General features: G+C 34.7%; 1 protein-coding gene across 7 annotated transcripts; it reads right to left on the bottom strand.

Annotated features, from left to right (window-relative positions):
- Positions 1-1,999: 1,999 nt before the first annotated feature.
- Positions 2,000-14,899, bottom strand: LOC112695383 (uncharacterized). Of its 7 annotated transcripts, none has more exons than XR_011862078.1 (32): positions 14,345-14,899; positions 13,492-13,579; positions 13,243-13,351; positions 12,621-12,719; positions 12,325-12,367; positions 11,772-11,843; positions 11,575-11,670; positions 11,215-11,445; positions 10,628-10,811; positions 10,038-10,149; positions 9,837-9,923; positions 9,601-9,739; positions 9,353-9,449; positions 9,186-9,248; positions 8,957-9,066; positions 8,521-8,625; positions 8,194-8,270; positions 7,791-7,866; positions 6,997-7,218; positions 6,364-6,435; positions 5,989-6,060; positions 5,841-5,905; positions 5,673-5,775; positions 5,467-5,598; positions 5,093-5,229; positions 4,806-4,913; positions 4,635-4,685; positions 4,485-4,562; positions 4,288-4,401; positions 3,798-3,994; positions 3,356-3,425; positions 2,000-2,789 (listed from the first exon to the last, which is right to left on the bottom strand). XR_011862078.1 is itself a non-coding variant. In XM_029298798.2 (32 exons), the coding sequence occupies exons 1-32, from the start codon at positions 14,471-14,473 to the stop codon at positions 2,832-2,834; spliced, it is 3,453 nt and encodes a 1,150-aa protein (XP_029154631.1). In that variant the 5' UTR covers positions 14,474-14,899; the 3' UTR covers positions 2,000-2,831. The 7 variants fall into 7 exon arrangements, 3 of the variants coding, with proteins under 3 accessions (XP_029154631.1, XP_025603489.1, XP_025603494.1); XR_003150383.2 differs by having other exon boundaries at positions 5,093-5,236; positions 5,467-5,593; XR_003150384.2 differs by having other exon boundaries at positions 5,467-5,593.
- Positions 14,900-15,363: the final 464 nt, after the last annotated feature.

Here is a 15,363-nt window from a genome sequence, read left to right as displayed (position 1 = left end):
AATTTATTGTTCTATTATTTTATGATTTTAACTGTTTATTTAGTTAGATTAACTTTTCTTATTAGTTTTAGTTAGTTTGATAATTAGATGATATAGTTAGTTTAAATTACCATCTATTATTAGTTTAAATAATGTCAAACGATCATGTAATTATGGTAGGAGATTAATAGATGTTAGTTAATGAAAAAATTTATTATGATTATTGTTTCATTTGAACTAATTATAATTTAGAGTAAAATTATAGTTTATGGTCTAAGTATTTAGAGTATTGAGATTTATTTCAATGTGTTTGATAATAAACTAGTTAGTTTTAAGTTTTTTTATTTAGATTATTGTTTCATTTGAATTTATTATGGTTTAGAATAAAATTATAGTTTATGATTTAGGTTTTACATTTATTTCGAATATGTTTGATAAAACGCTAGTTAATTTGAAATTATTTTATTCTAATTTATTCTATTATAGTATAGTCTCATGTCGTAAAACATGTTAGAATACGAGAATACCCTTTATAAACGAGATCAGATTGTCCATATTGCTGGCAGAGTTGGCCGAATGGTATACTTTATAACTTATGTCTTTTATATGTTTAAAATTTGTCTTATTACTTGTGACTTCCGTTTTGTCTAACTGGTTGATTTTTTTGGTAGGATCCTCGAGTCTTGTGTACAAGAAGGAATTTACTACAATGGTTGTCCATACAGATTAGGACACACCTTAGACGAACAGGATTTGAGCATGTGGCATATATGCTAGAGTAGGACAAATGATTGGGCATTGGTCTCTGCTTTGATCGAGAGATGACGACTTGAGTCCCATACTTTTCACTTGTCCTGTGGAGAGATGACTATCACTCTACAGGACGTGGCGTATCAGTTGGAACTCAACATTGATGGAGATCCAGTCAGCGGCTACATCGGTGGGCGGGAGCAGTTTTATTATGGACACTCTATTGAGGACGTTTGTCAGTAGCTGTTAGGTGTTGTTTTGAGCCCCCATGATAGACAATCACAAAACAAGTGAACTATCAATCTTACTTGGTGTCGCGATATTGTTTGCGAGCAGTTGGAGGAGTACCCGACGGAGGAGCGCCTGCTGCATTACACCAGAAGACACATCATGCAGATGATCAGGGACACTTTGTTTCCGAATACCTCTGACTCTTGCATACACATGAGGTGATTGCCTCTATTGGATGACCTTGGTCGATGTGGGAGTTTGTCATGGGGTTCAATTGTAATATGACGTATGTCCTCATCATCACGTAACCGATGTAAAATCTTAACTAAACCATCATCAAATAAAAAAAAATAACAAAACAATAATATTCAATTGTAATCTATGATATACTTTTTGTAAAACAAAGTATTATCTACTTTGGACAAATATTTGTACTAAAATTTTTTTATTCTTTTCATTTATTGTTGACCAACAGTATGCAATATTAAATCCTTCAATGCTGTTAGACTTTCTTCATGTAGCATATATACAAATATTAGTTGAGTAAAACTAAGCACGATAGATTTTTCTTAATCATATACTATTTCACCATCATAATAAATGGATAATAATGAAATTCCAAACATTGTATAGAATAAATAAAGGATGAAAATAAAAAAAGAAGAATGAATTACTAGTAATGATTTTATTGACTGATTAGCCTTAGTAGGATTTATTGAACAGGCACTCTAAAATTTGCCGAAGAGAGTGGCAAACCTTGTGAAAATGACAAGGTTCGTTGAGCAGAGGGGCAAACTTGCTCCTAACACCAAAAGAAAAATTTGGATCTTCGCAATTAAAGTTAAAATAATTTTTATCTGAAAATAAAGATTTTATTTTATAATAAAAAAAATCCTAGACATTCTCCTTTTCTTTGTCAATAACTTCAAACAAGTCTTGTTTGTAGGGTGTTTCCAGTGCATGGCCCCAACGTAAGGATTGTCCACGATGAACAGCTATTTAACCCCAGATAATTACTTACCATAGTGGAGCATTGTAGTTTACTTATCACGAAAAACCGCAAAATTCAATATTCATCATGAATAATTACACAATTGCAGTTAAAAAGTTACAGCTATACAAATTGTGCTTCTTGAGATGAAAAAACACCAAAAATAAGATGGTGGCATTAGTATAGTTGTTACAGGTGCATAAAAGCTCAAGTATGCAGAAACACGGAACTGGTTTAACATCTCAACAGATCAGAACAGAATGTGCTTTTCTTCACAAACATGAAAGGTTGAATAAAGAAAACCCCTCCAATCGAATCTTAGACTTGAGTAACATATCTACACAACAATGCAATTCGCCAAGAAGAAAATGGCATCACAAGCCATTATGCCAATAAGTTGGTACTCAGATCTTTAAAGAGCCTTGATGCTTTCTTTCATAGTCTCTGACCAACATAAACAACCAGCTTTTGCCTTTGGAAACAACCGGACGGATCTGAGTAAACAGAATGGGCACTGCCGATATGATGGATGTTTCAATTACTCCACAAAAATTATATCTGACGAGCTTCTCTCTCCGGTGGTTTGTTTCAAATGTGAATGTCAACTCATTCTTTGAAGCATTATACAACAGAAGTCATACACGGTTGATCACATTGTCCTTAGAAATCCACGAACTTCAATCAGGAAGCTACTAAGATTTTTCCTAAATCTCTGAGAATTTATCCTATCAAGGGAGGAAGAGAGCTGATTTGCAGATGTTAGTGTGTGCAATGCATTTGCTAGCCTTGATCTGAGCGTTGGATTTGTTTGTCTTTCTATCAAATCATTGCCTAATTTCTGTCAAAAAATTCACCCAAGACAGAGACATCTCAGGAGCGTCTAGTAAAGAATGAACACACAACACACAGAGAACAGGGGTGGGGGCACATTGTGATAATATTTAGTAATCGGTAATAGAGAGTACATGCCGACTTTCAATGGGAGTTCCTGCATATAATGATAACTCGAAAATAATAAATATTAATAAAAAACATAGCATTTAAGGAATGAGTTTAATTTTGATGCACTGACAATGTATAACGTTTTACAGAGTTATGCAATCTTATCTATTCTTTTGGATGATGATTCACATGGTCAATATAAAAAACAATTCTTTTTACTGATGTGGCATTATGTTATTAGATTCACGTGTAAAACTACTTTCCAATGACTGTCCATCAAAATTAAATTCTTTAAGGAATTCATGCGATTAAGAGGTGTTTATAAGAATATCAAACAGCGAGCGTTGATTTATCATCCTTGCTCATGCTCATCTTAATTTACGCATTTTAACCAAAATGGGCACTTTTAACCGAAAAAGTTTGCAGCGAATACTATACGAAATGCAAGTTTGAGAAGCATACCTGATACAGGCTTTGCTCACAAAGAATTAGTGGAAGGAGAGCATCTGCTGCCACACTGGTTAGATCAGAACTGAAATAACAAACCAATACTAAGCTAATTTTGGAATGGTTTTACCAATACAAGGTATTTGTGAGAAACCATGCTCACAAGTCTGAAATACTGAAATTATGTTCTTTAAGGTCAGGCAGAATGTATATATAAATTCATTTGATGGTCTATCGTCATTTCTACAAACAATGTGAGACTGAATGGAAGGTGCCATAGATTCAAATGCAACTGACCTCCATTCAAATATATTCATTCTATGGATAGATTCAAGTCATGCAGTAACAAGATCATAATTACATTAATCATTCTATGCTTGCAGAGATAAACACAAGACACAATCCTTTGTTAGGGAACAGGCTTTGGAGGAAGGAAATGTTTTGTTTGAACTCTCACCTATAGTCCTCGAAAAGGAGCAATTGCAGCAATGAACGAAGGAACCGACTCAAGAGGCCTTCTTGGAAATTCCCATTCGAATCCTTAAGACCCGTGGCATGTGTGCCCAAGCCTATGTTACCGTTACTCGTCTCCTTGTAGTGGTAAGAAGCAAGAGCTTGCAGAGCTCTCAGACACTTGGTAACCACATCTGCATCCTGCAAGAAAGTAAGGCATGCAGATTTGCCACAAATTCTAATTACAACCATTATATGAAATGCAAAAGAATTATTTGGATTTGGAAATACATATATAGTAGAGAACATATCGCTTGTTTTCAACACAAGAAATTCATAAAGGACAGTGAATGGTAAAACTAAATCAGTTTATATATATATATATATATATATATATATATATATATATATATATGTATGTATCTAAAATTTTGTAGTTTCTTTGTCTCATCAAATGTAATTGAGTACTATAAAAGAAGTGTCACGTATATTACCTGATGGTGGAGGCCAAAGTCAAGAGTTCCAAGTATATGAGCAAAGGCTTCATTATTTAGTTGTGCAAAAGTTTCAGGATAAACCTCCAACACATGTGAAAGGAGAGAAAAATACTGCAAATTAATCATTAAAGTATCAGCTTTTGATCAAATAATCACTACAGCAATTTTTCCACGTTGATGGATGAATATCTTACATCATGACAAAGTTTGGGATATTTCAGGAGGTCCATAGAAATCAGTGGTGTAACTATGTGAAGACCAAAGTAAACCACCTGTAAGACCCAGGTATCAGAGTTTGACTAGTAAATTTATATGAAATAGTTTAATAATAATAATAATAATACCTGAGATATGTTAGTGCCTTGGATCTCAATTGAATCTGACGAGAAATCGATCTGGCACATTAAGTATTTTCAGTTAAGCAGGCCAAATGCTAGGTAGGAGTATGAGAGACAGGTATATCCTTTTGCAATGGTTGACCTAGCTAATATACACACACAAAAATAAAAAAATACCATGTCTTTAGAGCAAAGACTTGAAAGAAGTTGAAGAAGAGCACGCAAATCTTTATACATATCCGTTTTTGCCTCACTAAGTAAGCTGCTTGAAAGACTTATTGATATCTGACAAAAGGAGCAAAAATACACTTGATCTGAGTATGAGAGAAAGTTACAAGTCTAACTAATACAAGATTTTCATCCAGTAACAAGTTCATCAACAAGTCAAATTTTCGTCCTATCCCAAAGTATTTGTCCATATAAGAACCAATATATTACATAATTGATAATAAAACAAAAAATACCTTGCCAATATTGTGAGATGAATATAACTGAAGCAAACGCATGCAGAAATTAACAACAGAAGCAGTTTCTTGCGCCTCCAAGTATGTAATTTGTCCATCAACCCAATCAACTACAAATTTGAGTAGCAGATAGACAACTGCAGACTAAGCAATAATTACATATAAGTACAGTGAAAGATGTCAGAAACATGGAAGTTCATACACATTTGCTAAACTAAAAATATGATGGATTAATAGTAAGGAATATGAGTAACTTAGAAAACGGACATTATAAGGACAATAAACAAATTATCACCGACAGTCATAGAAATCACGCTTGTCAAGAGCATAAAAATATCAAAATATGGCAAGGTATCAAAAAAAGTGAATGCTACCTCATGTTTATATACTTCAAGAAGAACAAGAATGGGATTCATTACAGAGAACCCTAGCTCAAAAATAGCCTTCTGAGTTCGAGGTTCAGAAGCACTAGCAGCTCCACGCAGACGTTCTAACATGCAGCTGACCTACAGATATCAGTGATTATATTGGAAAACTATTCACATAAAGATGAGAATTAAATAAATGCTTGTGTCCTCACCGATAGGAGGATATCCGGCTGTTGGGCAATACTTTTAAAATTACTCTTGCTGGACATCTCCACTATATATGTCGCAATATGACCCATGAGATTCCTCACATACCTTCATATAAATTTAGTGTCAGGGAAGTTGTAAAGTCACAAAATAATGCTGCAGCAGATACTCACTGGCTTGATGTGTCCAAATTTCTCATGCCTGAAGCTGAACGAACAAGTGTTTGTGCAAGTGACCGCTGAAGGAAAAAACAGAAGGCATTTACACCACAACATATGGCAACAAATCAGCTGGGATGTGCAAGTTTAATAAAGTTCTTACCTGATGAGCAGTGTCCAAAAGGAACAAAGTCTTTTCTGTGGAAAATGCAGTTGCTAGTTCATTCCATGAATTCTGCCCAAGATATTAAAAGTTCAAGACAAACATGCCAAGGTAATATTTACTTCTTTTGTTCTTTTTTTTTTTAAACAATATTTACTGTTTTTAAGTACCGAGTGCCATAAAATTAGAGGTTTAGTGACTATAGTCAAAGTTGAAGGTCGTTGAAAGCATTGGAACATGACCATTACTTCTAAGATAATTGGAAATTTAGTCTCTCATATCTTCCAAACACTTGTACAGAGCATAACAGAAAACGAGTCTGAGAGATAAATCCAGTTTCCAGAGATAAAATTATACATGCAATTGTTGGCTCACCAGTGTAACAAGATGAATGCATATATGCTTTTGCTGAACCAGTGAATGAAGTAACTGGTAGCAGGTAATGCCCTGCATAAAAATAATACAAAAGAATAATGCAAGATAGTTTACTATTATTGCAGTAGTGTTAACATAGATAAACTTGCAGAGCTTATGATTGAAATATTAAATTTCAGAAGGGAAAAAGAAAAGGCAAAGATACATATTAAGTCGATAATAATTGGAGTATTTGCTTCCAGTGCAATTCACACACCTCCAATGTTAGATTTTCAGAAAAGCATGTTTTGGGGGATATAGTTAGGTGTTTGGCCTCAATTTGGTGTAAAACTCAAAACATTTTGAGGGTTTTTTTCCCTCAAACATGTTCGATTTTGAAAAAACTATCCTTCATTCATAGTTTTCTCTTTTGTTTCGCTTTACTCATGTAAGGAGATTTTGTCCTCTAATCTTATATTGTTCTTTTCTTCTTAATATTCTTTGTTTATCAATAAAAGGAAACAAACTACAGGTATATCCACCTGCCCTAATCTGTCACCAAATTGCATAAAAAGATTTGAAGAATTGTTCAATATTACTTTATTTAAAAGAGTATTTGAAAATATTAAAATGATGTGAGTTTTAAACTCAAACCTGAAGATCCTTTTCCCCTGGATATGATATAAGTGTGACCAAGGATACTCGAACAATAATATCAAGGACGGGTTTTCCTTGGTTATGCTCTCCAAAGAAACTAAGCAAAGCCTTTTTTGAACTATGCTCGGGATGATGACCTGAATCCAAGATTTTGTCCCCATTCCCATCGGAAGACATCAAATATGTACGTGACCACCGTGCAAGGAACCATATAAGTGACTGGCATTGATAAACAATAAAAAGGGAGTGGGAAGTTAAACACATCTGTTGAAGAAAAGAATTACAGAAACTGCAAAATGCAGTATCAGGCTCAGCATCAATATCATCTCACTTCAAATAAATAACTTCGTAGTGACAATAAGAGTGAGAAAACTAGAGAAAGACTCGGAGGATCTTAGACAGAGGTTTTAAAACTGTCCTCCCTCAGACAACTTAAAAACATTAAACACATAAATGGCTTATTCATATGCAACCAATCGAGGTAAAGAGTAATTTCAGCTTAGCCTTGAAAATTTTCAAGTTGTTTAACAGTAAGTCTTGGCATTTTGAAAACAAAAGAAAGGGAGAAAGAAAGGGGGGGGGGGGGTTTGGAAGGTGGGGAATATATGCAATGACCCATGATTATAATAATCTGTGATTGTAAAATCTTATAGAAAATCTCCCCCAAAGATACAGTCTAGGACTGAAATAAAGCCAAGGCAGCACAGCACCATATCCAGATTTGACGACAATAACAAATACATAGAAAATGAATGTATACTGTATAGGACAAGATAAATAGCATTTGTTACCTCCATAAGTCGGGGACTAAAAACTGATGATCTCATTTCCGGATTTTGGCACTGCTCAGCAAATTTTATGATTGAGCTGCATTGATTAGGAAAATAAATATTTTATGGTTGGACAATTGGGTTAAAATCATATCAAATCTTATCAGGATTTCAAATTCCAATTCTTCCATATCCAAGGAAGAATTCATACCTTAAGCCAAACCAGTTCTTCAACTCAAAATTACAAGTTAAGGGCCACATACATGTACATGTGCACAAAAACAAACCCCAAATGCAAAAGGACAACAATTTTAAAATGGCCTAACCAAGAAACAAGGGCAAAAATGGCCGAACACTTTGTATTAACTGAATACGAAAAGGTTTATGAGAATTCCCAAATCAGACGAGCGGAAAGGAAATTTACCTGGAAAGTACTATAACAGGATGTTTGTCTGCTTCCATGGCATTAACAACAAATTGGGTTTGTATAGCATTCGGAACCTAAATATATCACAAGGCACATTAAATTAAAACTTGAATCACACATTACTGCCAACATTTAATATGATAAGAAATAAAGTTTGAAATATAAAGTAACTTTGAAGAACCTTTTTCTCCAAAATAAAATAAAAATAAAAATCCGTTGAGCGTTTGCTCCTTATTAGGATATTTTTTATATTAAAAAAATGCAGTACTAAAGGCTGGTTCCAAGTGAAATTTAAAAAATAAGGAGAAAATAAAATCCACATACCAGAGGAATTTCCCCTTCCCCTTCATCTGCAATTACATGCCCAATAATCAACAATAATGAATAAAGTTCTTCCATAGTTTCAGTCAAGTCAACTATTCCCCGTCCCTACAATGAAGTGAATAATTTTGAGTTATGAAAATAATTCACAGCTTAGCAGAAAATATTATGGATGGTGAGTACAATACAAGCAGAAAAAGATGGAACAATATATATAAGAGCAAGTCTGAGTGGAATGAGCTGGTGTTACAGTGTTAGCATCGTGATATTTTCTCCCTTTATACAATCTAAAAGTAAATTTGATTTGTCTACCTCCTGTACAATGGTTTCCTTTGATAATTTATTCTTAATCACAAAAGGCCAACATCTCAATATCTGAGATCTGAACAACCACCAATTTGAATTTTTGTAGTCTAAATAGGTAGGAGAATAGATAAACCTGATTTAGGCGTGCAACCCGCTCAGAAAACACTCCATGGAGCAAGGGAATTGTAACGTCAACAGAAGCTCTAGCAATAAGAGAATAGGAGCTTAACCTTTCATCCATGGCTGCAAAGACAATATTAATGTAAAAAGGAAAACAGGAAAACTCATCAAGCTCCAACATAACATATGTTTTACCGCTGAAATTCAGCAGTGATAGTCTTTGCATAATTCTTGTTCCATACCAGATACAGAAGCGTGAAGATAGTCTGCATCGCCTTCATCATTAAATGCTGATGCGGAGGCCACTAAATTAAATGAAAAAATCACATCAGCATAACTATACGATGAAAAAGAAGCAAGTAAAACAAGAAAATGACAAAGCAATATACAAAGTTGTATATAAAGTTACTTCTAAGCTCGCATTCTACAATGAAACCAAAGAGATTTGCTGCAGCTTTTATCCCTTCAGATGGAAGCAAAGCATTTGCAGAGATCATATTTATTGGCTGGAGAACAACAAATATTTCAGTTTGATGATCAGAACTAAACCTCCTTTATTCAAGGACAGAAAGAATCTTATTAAGGTAACAAGTAACATTAAAATAATAATAATAATAGAAATTATAAAAGAAAAGATGTTCTATTTTAACTTAGTACCGTAAGAAGGGCAGTCCAAGTATCCAACAAGACATCACGTGCTTCCCAGCTCCAAGTCTCCTCATCAGTGTTGCTAGTCATTAGGACTTTAATTACTTCCGACATCAACATTGACAAAAATGTAAGAGTACCAAAGGGCCTGAAATATCGAAGGAAAAAGTTTGTTCACATCAACTCAATTACAATTAAGTTTAACAATGAAAAAACCAGAAAAAGAAATTGCAATAAAAAATAACCTCATAGGCTTTAGGAGATCATCAAACACATAGGGAGTTGCTACATGTGCAATAGCTAATAATGCACGGCAACCATCAAGCATCTCACTGAATGAAGCCAGCACCAATATAGGGTCAAATATAAATAATTAAAAGTTTTGAGGGGTTGAGATTTGCGTTTGTGCATTTGTGCAGGTGTACTATACAGATGATCCCCCATACCTTTCACTTTTCCCCGATTCAATAGCTCTTGAAACAGCATCAGGAGGATCGACCCACTCTATTATCCCAGATAAGAGTTGCAGAAGGTGCTGCTCATGCATTTTCACATCATCTAGATCACAATACAAAAAACTCAAACTTTAATCATGGTTCTCCACAAGTTAGGAAGATACAGGGAATTGAGTCCCTATTGCTAATCAGAGACCCCCTTTAACAACGACTAATTATCTAGCAAAATCAGGCAGTATGAATAATAGTTTGAAACTTTGAATTAACTAATATTCACATACTTGCATAAGATTATTTTAAGAACTGAAACAGTAGCAATCTAGCAGCCCTGCCTACTGCTTGAAGCCAAGCCCAATCTCTAAAGTGTCATCCCATACTTTCCAGTCCAAAAGACAATCCCGTGTGTGTGGAACAAGAGGGAAAGTTTATAGAAAGGGCCAATTACTTTACTTTAACACCTTATCAAGGATGATCTTACCATCCGCACAACAACCCCACACCTCAGTAAGTCCATCATTTAAAATAACAAGCATCAGAAAGATATGTAAAATATTTATCAACTTGAACATAGAGGGGGATACCAGAAGCAAATACAGCTCCTGTCAAAGAACAAAACTGTACGATTAGCTTTCGGGCAGAAACAGCAATTGGGCAGTCAAGCCAGTAGCCTTCACATGAAAATTTCTTCCTCAATGCTGAATATAAACTCAAAAGCCATCCAACATGACCACTTGATATTAATACATCACGCCAATCTGAACCAGGCTGCAGATAAGCATAAAAAAAATAATAGAGTCAGCAATAGCAAACTAATTGCACAAAATTTCTCGTTATGACTTAAATCATAGTTTTCTTCTCTTAAGCATGGCAGCAATAGAGATAGCAAGAGGATCAGCCTGCCCTGATAAACCTTGGGTTAGCCAAAACTAGGGTGGGGTAGGTTCATCATTCTAAAAAGATCAGTTTGAAGGTCACCCCATAAAGGGATAACAATATTAAACATGGTCAATAATGAAGTTGAAAAATAAAATAAAATGAATTGGTGGGTTGATTGCCATGACACAATACAATCGATCGGTTAAACTGTTTAACCCACCAAGTTTGGCACCATGTTATCTTTTGTTCCACCAAGGCATATTAATTCATTAAAGGTAAACCAACTTCTAACCTGCACTAGGTGATATTCAGACCTTCTAGGAGAATCCCCGTCTTGCCTAATTCCAGCAGAGAATACATTTACTTTTGTATCATTAGTATTGCAACGGAAATCCCAATTAAGAATCTGAAGCATTAAATCCAGTGCTGCAGTGCAAACTTTAACCTCGGGAACAGCATAGTCAGATTCAACAATCTTGTTTGTGACACTTGAAGCAGCTTCTTGTGTCCAACGGTAGAATATCTAAAATAAACATGAGCCAGGTAAACAAAAGAAATACTACATTAATGCTAAAGAAAATAAAGATGACTAAGATGAATTAGAGAAACTTCAAGTGATTTGCAGAAAAGAGACTAAATATATTAGAAAGACCTTCAAGTAGTCTAGCTCAAGTGACCTCCTACATTGCTCATGGAATTCCCTTGGAAGACCCATAGCACTTGAAGTGGATGGAGAAAATTCAGATACCTATAAAAGAATATAGATACAAAGAAAGCAGGTAAGATTAACACTTGAAACAATAAAAAGAAATCTCCCGACATTATGTGACGAAGTCCAATATTAAATACCAATGATTCAAGGAATTTGATTCCAGCAAACTGCACATCAACGCCATGAATGCCCAAAATAGCTTGGTTCACCTGAAGTATATAAAACTGTCAGGCATGAGAGACGAAAGTTTCCAAGCAAATTAAAAAACTGAATGGATATACAAACAATATGTGCAACGCAGAAGAAAAAGCAGAAAAACCAGATAACAGGAGGAAAATGGAAAAGTAAGCAAACAAGAAGAGCATTAAGTTATACTAAGTAGGGCAAATTACAATACGGGATATCCTGCAGAATAAACTTAGCATCACAAAGGAATAATGGATATTAAATGTTGCAACCCCAAACCAAGACAGCAAACAAATATTTTCTATCCAAAGAAAAAGACCCAACCTACCCACTCAAATTTACTCCAGTTGTCAGTCATCACTGTATCAATTCTGAGGAATTTGAACAGCCCACTGACACATTTCAAGCATGAGTACAAGGAGGCATAGGAAGAAGTCAACATGTAAAAAGAGTAACATAGTCTGAGAGAGAGCTTAAACAAAAGGGAAAAAATGAAGCTGGTACCTGATAAAAGAGCGTCTCCTTCTCTGCAGTCGTAAACTCAAGCCTATATATAGAAATCATTTGCCAAGTCAACAACATGAGACATAAATCTAACCTTAAACCTTATCCAATACAGATCTGCCAATAAAATTGCTAATTGCTATAGTACGTATTAAAAAAAAAGAGAAGTAAGTTTCGTGTTATGCAATTTCAATCAGAACAAATCAAACACATGGTATATCAGTAAATTGTTTGTTTAGCAAAAGATATCTAGCATGCGCATTAGTTGGGACAACACTGATATGCAGGTCACTTACCAACCCCTTTTCATCAACTGAGCAGCCACTGAAGAAACCTTTGCTTGGACAAACACATCAGGAGAACTAGCATGTTGCATAGTATAGCATAGACAAAAACTGCACATAGTACAATATAAAACAGGAATAAGTAGCAATAGGTTTGACAGATTCTAATAGAGACAAGATCACTAGAGAAATATCCTTCAAATTATAATTATCTAATAAGTCATGAAACATACATATTTCACTCCCAGCTAATGTGGCAAGGAATTAGGAAAAAGTATACCACTTGATGTCAAAGAATACATTTGGTATCAGCAAGTAAGTGTATAAATTAGCAACCTTTGAGAAGAAATGGCACGGCAATATTTTCCTCCTTTAGAATAAAGAAGACAGTTCCAGTATCAATATTACTGAAACAACACAGTTTGGATTCTTAAGTGGTATGCATACATACACAAGATAAAACTTGTGTGGTTAATAAAATAGGTATTGTCTAAATCCTGAATTGGTTCCATCCTTATATTTGTCCTCATTTTTTGAAGGAAAAAAAAAAGCCCTAGATAACCGAAACCTCTTTCTTCTGAATCAGTACATAGAGTATTCATAAGGAAACGGGTATTCAAAGGTTTAAGCAAACCTAATCAAGCCTCTCTTATCATCAGCACTAAGAAAACCCCATTCTCTGATAGCTGCTTCCCGGATTGCTGCAGCCGCTTGAAACCTTGCAGTTGCCACCTGGGAATTTTCTGCAAAGACATCCAGAACAGTATCAGCACGATCTAACAATAATATGAATAATTTAATGAACATAAAAAGGCTGTTTGACAGAACCCAAACAGTATCCCCAAGAACCACGGATTTGTCTGTTTACAACATTTATACTTACCAAGAATGAATTTGCAAGTCTTGTATGGCTGAGAGGATTGGCCTAATGACAATATGACTGCCTCAGAAGCGGCTGGATTTATGTGCATCTGAAAACAAACACAAATGATAATATGACTGCCTCATAAGTAATTTATGTGCATAAGTTCATGTTTTATTAAATGCATGCAGAGATCCTACTACTTAACTGCACCCTCATTGATCCGAAGCAGAAAATCTCAAAGCAAAAATCATATTCAATAAAAAGTAGTGAGATTGTGGCACAACCCATTACCCAACATCTGTTACAACTTTAGAGATGTAATGAACGACAACAGGAAGAGGTTCCACGCAATTTTTGTTTACACTCAAAAGGTAGGTGCTATGCTAGCTTCCTAAACTAATCTACAATCTGTTCCCTTGCAAAGGCATGGGTTAGAAAGTTCCATGAATCTGACAGTGGGTACCATGTCGATACTTTCCTTATTAATAAATATTTTCTACTAATTAATGAAAATGATCTCAGATACAATATTCTTGCAATGTGCCTGAGTTTAGGAAACTGCAAAACTTTCTTACTATATGGGTGTACAACATTTACACTATATGATCATAGAATTTTTCTTTATCATACAGTTTATACCTCCTATTCTAACCAGAAAAGGAACTTGCTCTCCAGTAATGATAACGATAGCAACTGGGAAGAAAACACAATATAACGATCAATGAACTTTCACTCTGCCGATCTTTCATTGTATGTAAACAGCAAGCATGATTGAAAATCAGTAGTAAAACAGGTAGCACAAAAAAATGCCATTGCGAATGATTGAATCCAGTGTGACAAGACCAGAAAACGGTGAAAGTAGAAGGGGAACCTGAATGGAAGTGCAAGCTAGCTCGATGGCTTGCATGGTAGACTGAAGCTGAGCCAAATCGGAAGGTCCGGCGGCGCCGCCTCCACCACCACCACCTGCTGGTGGTGCTGCTGCTGTAAACCCTTGCATCTTTGGCGCACGCAAGGGATTCCGAGCAAACAAACAATTTGACTATTATATAGGGCTTTGAATTGAATTGGAAAGCAGCGTCGCCGATGAGGGGGTAAAGTTGGGAATTGAAATCGGGGGAAGTGAGAGTGATGAAGGTGTTGTTTAAGAATGGAGCTGAGTGGTTTATTGTTATCACACTCACTCTTCTTTCTTTGTTTTTTCTTTAACTTCCAAAAGAAGAAGAAGAGGAGTGGAGCTGAGGTGGCGAGTAATAATGTAATGAATGAGTGTGCAGGCGGCAGTAACCCAAGAAGTGCGCCGCGAGTAGGTGGTGTTGAGCGTCAAGTCCAGTTTCTTCCGCACTTCTGCTTCCCCTCCCCACCCCTCCCTTTTATTTCCACTAGATTAGTAATTAGTAAAAATTAAAAATTAATTAATTTGTTTAACGAACAATAGATCACCCTTGAATTTATAATAAATTAATAAAAATATTAGAGAATTACATAATTCATTATTTTTATCTAAAATTAATTAATATTATTTAAAAATATAAATTAAAAATATATTATTAGATTGATAGTAAAAAATGTTAATAAAAAATAGATTTAATTACTATAATTTCGTGAAATTTTCAATTAGGTTCTTATACTTTTTTTTCTTTTTAATTGAGTCTCTACACTAAATTTTTTTTTCAATTAAGTTCTTATTAGTAGTAATTGGCTTAATTTTATAGTGACTCAAATAAAAAAAAAAAGAATTGGTATAGAGACGTAAATAAAAGGAAAAAAAAAATGTAAGCACCCAATTAAAAAAATTTTAGTACAATGACTCAATTGAAAGAAAAAAAGTAGAAACCCAATTGAAAATTTTGCAAAACTATAAGGACTAACAGAGTAATTAAACCTAAA

This window comes from Arachis hypogaea, chromosome 6, assembly GCF_003086295.3.
Source record: "Arachis hypogaea cultivar Tifrunner chromosome 6, arahy.Tifrunner.gnm2.J5K5, whole genome shotgun sequence".
Classification (NCBI taxonomy): Eukaryota; Viridiplantae; Streptophyta; class Magnoliopsida; order Fabales; family Fabaceae; genus Arachis; species Arachis hypogaea.
This window is presented reverse-complemented; position numbering and strand designations above follow the sequence as displayed.

What these genes read in the sequence shown, in the direction of transcription:
- LOC112695383 (XM_025747704.3), bottom strand. Translation starts at nt 14,473, where the DNA reads ATGCAAGGGTTTACAGCAGCAGCACCACCAGCAGGTGGTGGTGGTGGA. An exon ending in TTGAGCTAGACTACTTGAAG is followed by an intron (nt 11,446 to 11,574) that starts GTCTTTCTAATA and finishes TGTTTATTTTAG; the next exon opens with ATATTCTACCGTTGGACACA. An exon ending in ATCCCAAACTTTGTCATGAT is followed by an intron (nt 4,402 to 4,484) that starts GTAAGATATTCA and finishes ATTAATTTGCAG; the next exon opens with TATTTTTCTCTCCTTTCACA.